General features: G+C 59.3%; 1 protein-coding gene across 2 annotated transcripts in view; it reads left to right on the top strand.

Annotated features, from left to right (window-relative positions):
- Positions 1-5,443: 5,443 nt before the first annotated feature.
- Scube3 (signal peptide, CUB domain and EGF like domain containing 3) overlaps positions 5,444-10,705 on the top strand; it is a 32,029-nt gene continuing 26,767 nt past the window's right edge. For both annotated transcript variants that reach the window (XM_055607259.1, XM_055607258.1), the window contains exon 1: positions 5,444-5,528. In XM_055607259.1, the coding sequence (XP_055463234.1) occupies positions 5,444-5,528 (85 nt within the window). The remainder of the gene's footprint in view (positions 5,529-10,705) is intronic.

Here is a 10,705-nt window from a genome sequence, read left to right as displayed (position 1 = left end):
GGGTCTCCTGAGGCCCAGGCTACTTTGGTGTGTGAAGATGGACCCTGAGCTCACTGCTGAGATGACAGGCATGCCCCACCATAGCCTCACACTCCTTTACCCTTTCAGTCCACTCACTCCACAAGGATCTGTTCGGGACAAGGCGTCGTGTGCCCGAGGCTCAAAAGGCCTGAGAGGTCTGGCAGACCTGTGGAAGGCAGGCAGGCCCCACTCAGACAGGTGAGCTCAGAAGAGAGACATCAAATATCATTCAGAAAAAACCGTTCAGAACTGGCCTGGAGGGCCGTCTGCACAGGCCGGGGCACCAGAGGCTCCCCTTGGCTGGTCCGGTCCTTAGGAGACTCTGCAGGCGATGGTAGCAGCAACGGGCACGGAGAAGGAATGGACTTGGCTGTCGGAAAAAAAGCCCCATAGGGCCTAAGGACTAGCTGTGGCCACCGAGTGGGTCAGGGGGCCACTCAGCTCAGCTCTTGGGAAGTAGACAGGTCAGGGGCTGGGGCTGGGAGGAGGGAGTTTGGCCCAGAAGGTCTCCAAGTTCCACGAGCCAACACGAAAATGGCCGAGAGGATCCAGGGAAAGGAGGGGCTTCCAAGACCGGAGAGAAAAATGTACAGAGACCTTGGGATGACGAAGTTGGGTCAGGCTTGATAAGGCCTGGCAGGCGGCCCAGGATGTGAAAATGCATGTGGAGGCCACAAGGGACCTTGGATCCCCGAGAGAGAGAGCGAGCAAGCGTCAGAGTCCGGGCCATGCTGCACTAGAGTGAGGGGGTGGGGTGGGGGCAGGTCAGGACTGGGGGCAAGCAGGCTCCTGCAGGAAGCCTGGGAGGTTGGGAGGTTGGCATGGCTTTGCAGCCTAGGCTGTGTCAGATGTTCAGGTCCACGCACACGGTGTTGGCGGAGGGGAAGGACCTCTCCCCCAGCGGCGGAGGGGGGTGCCTGTATGTTCATGCCGGAGAAGGATGCTGCTGGAGGACCAGGAGACAGGGCCGTCAGGCTGCCGCCTAATCGAGAGCCCCTCCCTTCTTTCCGTTTTCGGCCACGCGCTTCTATCTGTCCAGCACCGGCTTGCGTTCATATTTCTTTTTTTTAAATTGATTTATTTATTATGTACACAGTGCTCTGCCTGCATGTGTGCCTGCGCGCCAGGTACCAGATCTCATCATTACAGATGGTTGTGGGCCACCACGTGGGGCTACATTTTCTTCCCTTCTCCCTTCCTCCCTCCCTTCTCTCTCTTTAAAGATTTGCTTTTATCCTTAATTACATGCCTACGTGTGTGGTCTGAGTTTGTGACCTCAGAGGCCAGAAAAACGAGCCGCTGGCACTAGCGTTTCCGGCAGTTGTGACACTGTGTGTGGGTGCTGAGAGCTGAAGTCAGGTCCTCCACAGTCCGCCCCGCCCCTTCCTGCCTGCCTGCCTCCTGCACACTGTGGCCACACGGTGACTTTATCGCGTTGCCGGGGACTGAACCCTCGACCTTGTGAGTGCAAAGCAAAGGCTCTCCCCACTGAGCCCTAGCCCAGCTCTGCTGAGCATAGGAGGGTGCCAGGAGCTGGGCATCACAGCACACGGAGGAAGGAAAGAACATGGCTGTGGGAGCATTAGACAGAGGGAACACAGAGAAGTCTCCGATGCCTCTGAACAAGGGAGCAAAGAGTGCTGGAGGGTGTGATGGATGGATAGCTGACAGACGCGTAGTGGCTGGGGGCTCTGATCCGTGTCAAGGCGTCCGTATCTTCCTCAGGTAGAGTAGGGGTGTAAGGAAGTAGGGCAGGAGGGTCAGGGCCTGGTGCGGGCAGGTGAGCCCCTTCGTTCTCTGTAAAAATGGAGGGCTGTGGAGAAAGGCAATGCACTGGAATGCATGGAATTTTTGGAACCGTCTCTGTAGGAATGTGTGACAGACAGGAACCTGTTAGGGGTGGGGAGACTCAAGCCCAGTTGACCTTGCCGGCACCCCAAGCATCAAAGCCTCCCCTGACCCCAGGCCACTTCATTCGCAGGCATTGCTGGACCTGTCGCCCATCCAACACTGTGGCTCTTTGTTCCTGCCAGGCGGTGGAAGTGGCAGCCATGACCCTGTCAGGTGCCTGGTCTGGGCCAGGTATTTTCCACGTACCGTTGCACTGCCCTGCGAGGCGACTACGTCTCTACGCAGACGTCATAGAGGTACCTGGGCTGAGGGCTGAAGAGATGGCTCAGATGGTCAGGGGCTTGCTGCCTGAGCATGAGGACCTGGTTCTTCCACAGAACCTACGTGAAGCCAGCTTCTGCTGTGCACGCCCACAACCCAGCACCGCGGAGCCAGAGACAGGAGGGTCCCAAGACTTGGTGGCCAGCAGGCAGGCCGAAGGTTCAGTGAGGGACCCTGTCTCGAAAGATAAAGAGGAAAAAAAAAAAAGCCAGGCAGTGACGATGCATCCATTTAATCCCAGCACTTGGAGGGCAGAGGCAGGAGGGTCTCTGAGTCCGAGGCCGGCCTGGTCTACAGAGCGAGATCCAGGACAGCCAGGGCTACACAGAGAAACCCTGTCTCAAAGAACCAAAAATACATACATACATACATACATACATACATACATGAAATAAAGACTGGGAGCAGCTGAAGAAGACGCTGGAAGTTTACCTCTGACCTACAAGTGTTTGCACGCGTGCGTTCCCTGTGGACTACAGTGTGGATTGGTCTCACCTTTGAGAAAGCCTGGGAATTGAGAGGTGAGATTCGGGGTGGGGGCAGGAGGACCAGGAGTTCGGGGTCAGCCTGGGTTGGTAGTGAGTCTCAGTCCAGCATGGACTCATGGGCTACATGAGCCGTGATCTCAAAAGACAAAACACCCCCTAGGTGGGGAGGGAGGGGGAGGACACTAAATAAATTAATTAAAGGTAAATTTAAAAAATGCAGCTGAGTGCTGAGTGGGGAGGACCAGGGGGCAGTGGCCGCTTTGTCTCAGGCCGCTAACATCCCTGCATTCCTTCCTAGTGGTCTTGAGTCATTGTCTGGGCGTGAGACCCCGCACAGAGTGACAGAGCATGGGGAATGGGGCCACAGCTGGACTCACTGTGCCCAAGGGTACGAACCCTGCCGCCTCCCCCACTGAGTCCTCTGTGGGGGCCGAGGTGGGGGCGGCAGAGCGCTAAGGCCGTGGGCTGCTCCCTGAGTTGTAGGGGAGCTGAGGGGATGTTCAGAGGGGGCCAACCGGGAAGCGGAAGCGGAAAGAAGGGAGCAGCAGCAACCCATCAGGGCTTCCGGAGGACGGAGTGGCTTGGAAGGGTCACGCCACTGCGCCATCCACCCAAGACGCCAAGGGGGTCTGGGAACTACTGAGAAGGCCCCAGAAAACCCCGGGGAGTTCTCCACAGTGCCCACCTTAGCTGTGGCGCAGCAGTGAGTGGGCGGCACGACCCCCCCACCTTCCCACCCCAGGATGCAGAAGGATGCACACGCTCAAGGAAGGCCGAGACAAAATTCCCTCGCCGCCTTGGGGCTCCTCCGCGCTCTCCAGTTCCCCCAGGCACTGTCTGGGTACCTCCAACCTCTCTCTCTCTCTCCTCTTGTTTGGGGCAAAAAGAATGACAAGTTTGAACTTGTCCTCCACCTCCACATAATTGGTGGCAGCAGGCGAGGCTGCTGCAGAGGGAGGGGTTTACCAGAGGAATGACGGAGGGGGGCTCTCAAGAGTGACAGGGCTGGGAGGGACCTTGTAGGGGGTCATCTGACCAACCTTTCGGTGGCCTCCACACCATTCCCATGACCCGTGCCTTCACCTCCCCCGCGCCAACTCTCAAATTATACAAGGGGCCTCGGGGAGTCCTCTTCCCAGCTCTCGGAGGGCAGCGTGCTCTCACCCGCCCTCATTTTCCAGCTGAGGAAACTGAGGCCAATCGGGATGGGGCTGAAAGACAAGAGGAATCTGTCTCGGGAGGCAGGACAGGAACATTCAAAGCCTCCCCTCAAAGCCCGCGCCCATTCTCTCACTTCTCCATTTAATCCCCGCTGAAAGAAGGACTCTTCCCCAGGGTAGAAAGGAGTCCGCTGCCGGAGCCCACCCCCACCCCAGCCCACCCCAGCCGGTGCCGGCTGCCAATGTCAAGGGTCTGAGATCCGCGTCATCTTCAGGGAGACCTTGGTCATTGCCCAGTTCTCCTGGGCACCCTGGGATGAGAGTTTCTGTCCTGCACAAAACTGGCTCTGGAGCAGGACTCTGAGGCCTGGTACAATCGGCCGAGAGCGACTGAAGGGCTGGGGGCCGGTGTCCAGGCCTGGCTCCTTCAGCTGGGTCCCGACGAGGTTAGCCGTGGAAGCCGGCTTGGAGGTGGCGTACAGAGCCTTCTGTGTGTACCCCAAAAGATGGTGGGTTAGCCTCTGCCGGTGTGCAAGCGCGAGACGGTGCCCTCAGGAGTGTGCACCGGGGTCACTTTCAGCGCCCACAGAGCCTGCCCTAGAGCCGGGACTCGGATCTGAGGATGAGGATTGTGTTCAGAGGGTGGGAGTGACTTGGGGGTAAAAGTTCGGAGGACGTTACTGGGCCCGGAGTCCGAGCCCGTCTCTGTTCAGAGGTGCAGCCCTTCCAGCCTCCCCCCCCACGCCCCCCCCCGACACCCCGCGCCCTCTTTGTCTCCCCGCCGAGGTGCGCGTGCAGACCTGCGCCGCTCGGCCCTCCTGGCGTGCGCGGGGGGAGGGCACCCTCGGCTTCCCCGCTAGCTCCCCACCGGGAGAGCGGGCGAGCCGGAGCCCCGGTGCTGTTTGGTCTGGAGCGGAGCGGGGGCTTGCATTGATCCATTGATTGTGCGCGGTCTGCGCCTGACCTCCCTGCTCCCGGGGAAGCCGTCTCCATGGAGACCGGGCCCGCTCCCCCAGCGCCGGATTGTAAATTCCTGCAGGCAGCGGCCCGGCAGCCTGGGGAGGGGGCCGCGCGCCCGGGCGCGCAGGGGGAGCGGCCGCCACGCCGAGGCCCCCTTTGAAAGAAAAAAAAAAAAAAAAAAAAAGGGCACGAAAAAGGAGGTGGAGGAGGAGGAGGACGGAGGAGAGAAGCAGGAGGGGCAGTGGGAAGGGGAGGAGGAAGAAAACGAAAAGGAGCAAGAAGAGGAGGAGAAAGAGGAGGAGGAGGAGGAGGAGAGAGGCGAAGAAAAACAGACGGAGCCCGGGAGACGGGAGAGCAAGGGAGGAAGAAAGAGGCAGAAAGGGCGTGTTTAGGCTCTGCGTCTCCCCTCCCCTTTCTCAGGTCCCGGCCCGGGCTCCGCGCGCTCGCTCTCGGGCTCCAGCTCCCCGCGGGCGAAGCTGGGCGTCGGGTGCGATCGCCCGGGCCGCCCCTCGGGCCGCCGCCCCGCGCCCAGCCCGGAGCCCCCCGCGGGGCGCCCTGCAGTCCCCTCCCCCTCCGCCTCGCGCCTTCCCCGGGGCCGCGACGTCCCCCAGCCAGCGGCCCCGCCGCGCGGAGCTCCAGGCCATGGGCTCGGGGCGCGTCCCCGGGCTCTGCCTGCTCGTCCTGCTGGTCCACGCGCGCGCCGCCCAGCATGGCAAAGCTGCGCAAGGTAAGGGAGGCGCGGGGCGGCGGGGCGGCGGGGCCCGAGCCAGGGCAGGTGCCTGGAGAGTGCGTGGCTGTCAGGACCCGGCCCGGTGCCCCGGCTCCTCGGCCGGGGCCAGGGCTCCTCGGGGCGTTGCGCGCTTCGGGGAGCCTGGGGGCGGCCGGCCGGAGGGAGCTCGCCCTTCCGCGGGCCGAGGTCGGAGAATGCTCTCTCAGACGCTGCCGGGGGCTTCGCTGGGGGGCTGGAGACGGCGGGAAGGAAGTTTTCCGCCGTGCCCTCCGCTCCGTGCCCTCCGCCCCTCCCCGCACGAAAAGTCGAAGTTGCCGTCTTATCGAGGCAGTAAAGAAAAACAGGCTCTTTCGTGGTGGAGGCGACTGCCTGTCACGGGCTGGTAGGGGGCAGGAGGGGAAATGTCTGTGACTGGCTTCTGGCACGGACCTTGCGTTTCTGCCTTGGGAGGAGGAGGGGAGGGAATCTCTTTCGTTTCGCATGGCTTTCATTTCTTATCATAATATTTATCAAGTCCTGGGGTTTCCAATTCCATTTAAAATCCAGGTCAGAATTGCATTAAAACAACAAGGTAAAATTCCAGGCTGGGAGCTCTGACAGATCCCTCTAGGAATCGGAGAGAGACTGGGAGGCCCTCCTGCCCCGGTTCCTGACCCCAGCACACTGCCCGGCCAGCCCCAAGGCTGCGCTGGCAGAAACCAGGCTGGTGTCCCACAGCCCTCTGGGGACGGCCTCCCCTCCCCCATTGACCTGCTGCACCCCTCCCCCCACGTCCTCACCCAAAAGAGATTTATATGGACAAAAAGAAAATTCCTCTTAGCAAGATTTTGCCCGGGAGGTAGATTCTGCCTATCGTGGTCTTAGGGGCTCCCAAAGCCAGCCAGGGAGGTGGAGGTGTCTGAGCCACAAGGAAAGTTGAACTTGGGAGTTGGGGAAGTCTGAGCGTCTGGCAGCCGGGTCACTGTGTCCAGGGGCCTGGGTCTTAAGCTGCCCTAGACCACCGGCTTTTCACTGTGTTCGAAGAAGAAGATGCCAAGCCAACGCCACCCTCCTCTCCCAAAACACTGCCCCTTCCCGTGGCCCCTCCAACCTGTCTATTAACATAACTAAACACTAGAGTCCCTTAGCTGTCAAGTCCCGGAGCCCACCCCAGCCTGCTTCCAGCCCCACACTGCTGCTCCAGAAGCCTTCCAGACAGCCGGCTGCCCGGACCGGCCCCTGCTCACTGCGGATCTGCTTGTGTGTTTTCGTAAACAAAGCTGGCTTTTGTAGTTCACGCTGACTTACTTACTCATAACATGGAATTAGCTGGGGAGTTTAGTCTGAGGAAGGAACAGATTTCGTGCAGTAATCTAGAGACAAGATAAGGGCCTCTTTCAAGTTGGAGCCAGTGTCTGCTGGGGGGAGGCTTAATGGGGGGGGGTGGCGAGAGGAGAGGCAGCCTATTAAAGGGGCTCCAGGTGCAGTTTCGGACCCCTAAATGGGACAGGTGTGGGGAAAGCACGGCTCCCAAGCCTGGAGCCCAGCCCATCTGCCAGGGTTAGAAGAAGCAGCTTCTTTTACTGGACGCCCCACTGGGTGCTGGGGGACACTCAGCCGAGGTGGAGGTGGTACCCTCCAGCTCCCCTGCTTATCTCAGTCCGTGGGCTAGCTACACCTGCCCCATGAGGTGACAGTATCCGCCCCACCCCCTACCCCCACCCCCACCGTCGGATCTCTGAGTCTGGCTGGGATTAGAATGGAACCTCTCATTAACCCTAGCATTCAGGAAATCTGTGCAACCCTGCCCATCAAAGGTTGCCTAACAACGGGTCTGCAGGAATACTGCTTCCCTAGAAGGAAAATGTGCAGGTAGATGCTTCAGGGGAGAAGGGGACTGTTTGGTCTGAGCCTTACAGGCTTACCCATAGTGCTCTGAGCTTTGGGAGGCCTCCCTGCCCCGTCGGCCTACCTCCCATCTATCATCAGGGCTAGGAAGCTGGCCTTTGATGCCACGTGCTTTTCAGTGGCGCTCTAGAGGGTCTGTAAATTACAGACACCCTCAGCAAGCATCTTCAAAAGAGCTGCTGCACCTGGGGAGGAGGGACACTCTCTGGGAGAGTCAGAGCCGTGCGATGGCGTAGCAGATAGGAGCGAGGACGTGACCTAAGTACAAAAGAGGGAGAGAGGGACAGGACACACTGACACCGACACCATCCTGGACCTGGTCCTTTCAATCGGGAATGCTCAAAGTTTTGTCCCTGTGGACGGGTGGGCGTGTCAGCTGGTGGGACCGGGAGTGAGTGAGCTTGCCGGGTACATGGTTCTGAGTGGTTTTCAAGTGCTTGTCTGTGTGTCTTAAAGTAGACAGACTGGATAACCAAGATAATTGTAAACGTAAAAGCATTAATTTGCTCTGCTTTGGGGGTGGGGTGGGGTAGAGGTGGGAAGACAGCCTCAGTTAAAAAGACCTAATTCCCCTCTTACGGCTCAGGTTGCAGCTGAATGAAAAGGTCTCAGGGCCTCCGGGGGAATTGGTCCTGTCCCCAGGCAGGCTCTGGGACAGCCAGCTCAGCCATTTAGTTTACCTGGTAGTTTTCTCTCCTTGTTAGGGGTAGACTTTGAGAAAGCCGCCCATTTAGAAGTCACACCGTCCCTGAGACTGAGGCCGTTCATCTGGCGGGGAACAGTGTCTCTCTGTCTCTGGGTCTCTGTCTGGGAGTATGTGTCTCTCTCCTCCCCCCCCTCCTCTTTAATGTGGCTGTTTCCTCTCCTCCCTGCTTCCCTCGGCTCCTGTGGCCAGCTCCTACAGTGAGGGGACTGTTCCTCCTAGCCCCTCCCTCCAAAATATGAAATGAAAGCCATAACCGTGTCAGCTCGTGCGGGTGGCTCCCCGGGTGGCTGCTACCCCTTGTGCCCCATCGAGGCCCTACTGGAGAGACAGACAGACAGACAGACCTCACTCTCGGAGCCTCCTGTTTTATCAGTTTCCTTATGCTCATCCCAATTTTAAGAAAGTCCTCAGGAATCCCTCCGACCCCTCTCCGAGGCCTGCTGATGGCCTCTTCTAGGTGTGGGGAAAGTCTGGAGTGGGGATATAAGTTTTGTTTTTCACTTGTCACCTCTCATCCCTAAGTCTCTGTAGGGTGGGATGGAGTGAGGGGACCGGAAGTCCTGGGAGCCTCAGCCACTACAGGTAGAGGGAGAAGAGAGTGGTCAGGAACCCCCAGATGAGAACCTGGAACCTGAGGCCATGAGAACCAGTCTGAGGTGTGAGCGGCCGGGGCCAGGCCGCAGAGTGTGAGTTTGGGAATGTGAGGTTGTGCGTCCACCGTGGTGTGTGAGTGTGCAATGTTCATGACTCAGTGTGTGTGTGAGCACATGTGTGGGGCGCTCTGGTGAGGGGGGGAGGAGGAGGAGGTGGAGGAGGTGGGCTCGTGTGTGTTGTTTTAGTTGGAGAAGGAGAGGGGTGAGGATGGCTTGGTCGGGCGCCTTGAATGGAGGGTGGGGGCAGGGGGTGCCCTCAGATCCCCTGGAGAAGGTGGAGGTGGAGGAGCTGGCTGCCGCCTGGCCTGGCCTGGCCCGCTTCGGTGTGCGGGTGTGGGCCTCCGTGCCCCTCAGCACATGACCGGCGCAGTAAGAAAGAGTTCCTGTCAGGGCTGGCAGTGCTTCGGGAGGCCCAGACCTGGGGAGACGGGAGTCTGGGAAGGAGTGGGCTGCCAGCGCCTGGGGAGAGGTGGGGACAGTCAGCCCCGGGGTGGATGAATGGGCTACTCACCTGGGCAGGGGCCAGGGGGACGAGGGCCCCATCTCTAGGCTGGCAGACAGACCCTCTTCCCCACAGCCTGCATTCTGCTCCACTCAGGTGGCACTAAGGTGGGCGGAAGATAAGGTGTGAGTTTTGGCAAACGCAGAGCCTAGTGCCCAGGGACACTGGGGTTCGGCCCGTTTTCCTGGACTTGTTGAATATTGCTGAGCCTCGGTCCTGCCCTGAGTTTCCACCTAAAGGCATGGCCCTCTCCACCGGGACCCTGCTCTGTCTGCTGGAGGCCCTGCCACTTGGCATTTTTCCTTTCTTCCCTCTGCCTCAGTTTCTCAAGTATCTGATAGTCCCGTGTTGGGCCAGCAGCTCCCTAGAAAGCAACCCTTGAAGGAAATAGGAAATGTGTGTTTCTGTGTACGCACACCCTGTGGTGCCCAAGGCTGCCCTCTGTATCTCCCCCTTGACACCCCACTCCATGCCCCACAGAGCCCTTCCCTCCTCAGACCAAGGGCTTGCTCTGGAGTTGGCTGGATCTATCGTTGGCTTTCAGATGTGGGTCGGTGACCCTCTGAACAGGGCGCTGGGCGCCTTGGTTTGCCAATGGTTTTTCCCCTTGTGACAAACCATAGCCCCAGAGAGCTGTGGGCTGTGAGTTTTAGAGCTTTGTGCCTGGGGCTGTCTGGTCGTGGTTACAGTGGCCAACTGAAGAAGAGGTTGCAGGCCCATAGAAGATGCAGGATAAGAAAACAGGCCTGCGGAATCCCTGGATGAAGTACAGAATCAGGCTCCGCTGGGCGAAGGCTTGTGGAAGGGTGTGATGCCTAAGGGGCAGGCCCTGGGGGGCAGGCTTCCAGAGAGGACGTTTTTTTACAAGTTTCTAATTATATTTATTTGGAGTTTTCCTCTGGCGGTTTGAAGCTGTTAACAGCAGGAACCTGTACCCTGCTGTTTGTTTTTGTTTCCAACCAGCTGCTTGGCCCCGGAGCGGTGAATCCCAAGGCTGACAACACCGGCCCACCCCTGCGCCCGCCTGCCCTCTCCTTGTTGCAAGTGTGTCTGGCCGATCCCTGTCTGCCCTGGTCCCCTCTTCCGCCTCGGAGCATCTGTGTGCTGGCTTTTGACCACCAGCCAGATCCAGTTCCATCCCATCTCGTGCTCTGTGTTGCTTGCTTACTTCAAGCCAAACTAAGCGCTGTGCGTGGGGACAGAGAGGCAGAGATCCACCCCTGACACCTTTAGAAGACTTTCGAGGGTGGGCTCGGCTCCCGTCCTGGCTATTGCTTCTCTCCCAGGGTTAACCTCACTGGGTGTTTCCCCCATCCATTTAAGAAGACATTGCCTGCAGCTCCCGAGAGGGTCACGAAGGAGCTGGAGGGCCTACCCCCCCCCCCCCCCCCCCGTCCCCAGTCTCACGTGGGCCTGGATTCATCAG

This window comes from Psammomys obesus, unplaced genomic scaffold (assembly GCF_907164565.1).
Source record: "Psammomys obesus unplaced genomic scaffold, mPsaObe1.curated_primary_1811, whole genome shotgun sequence".
Lineage (NCBI taxonomy): Eukaryota > Metazoa > Chordata > Mammalia > Rodentia > Muridae > Psammomys > Psammomys obesus.
Note: the sequence above shows the minus strand (reverse complement) of the source record. Positions and strands in the feature narration are given on the sequence as shown.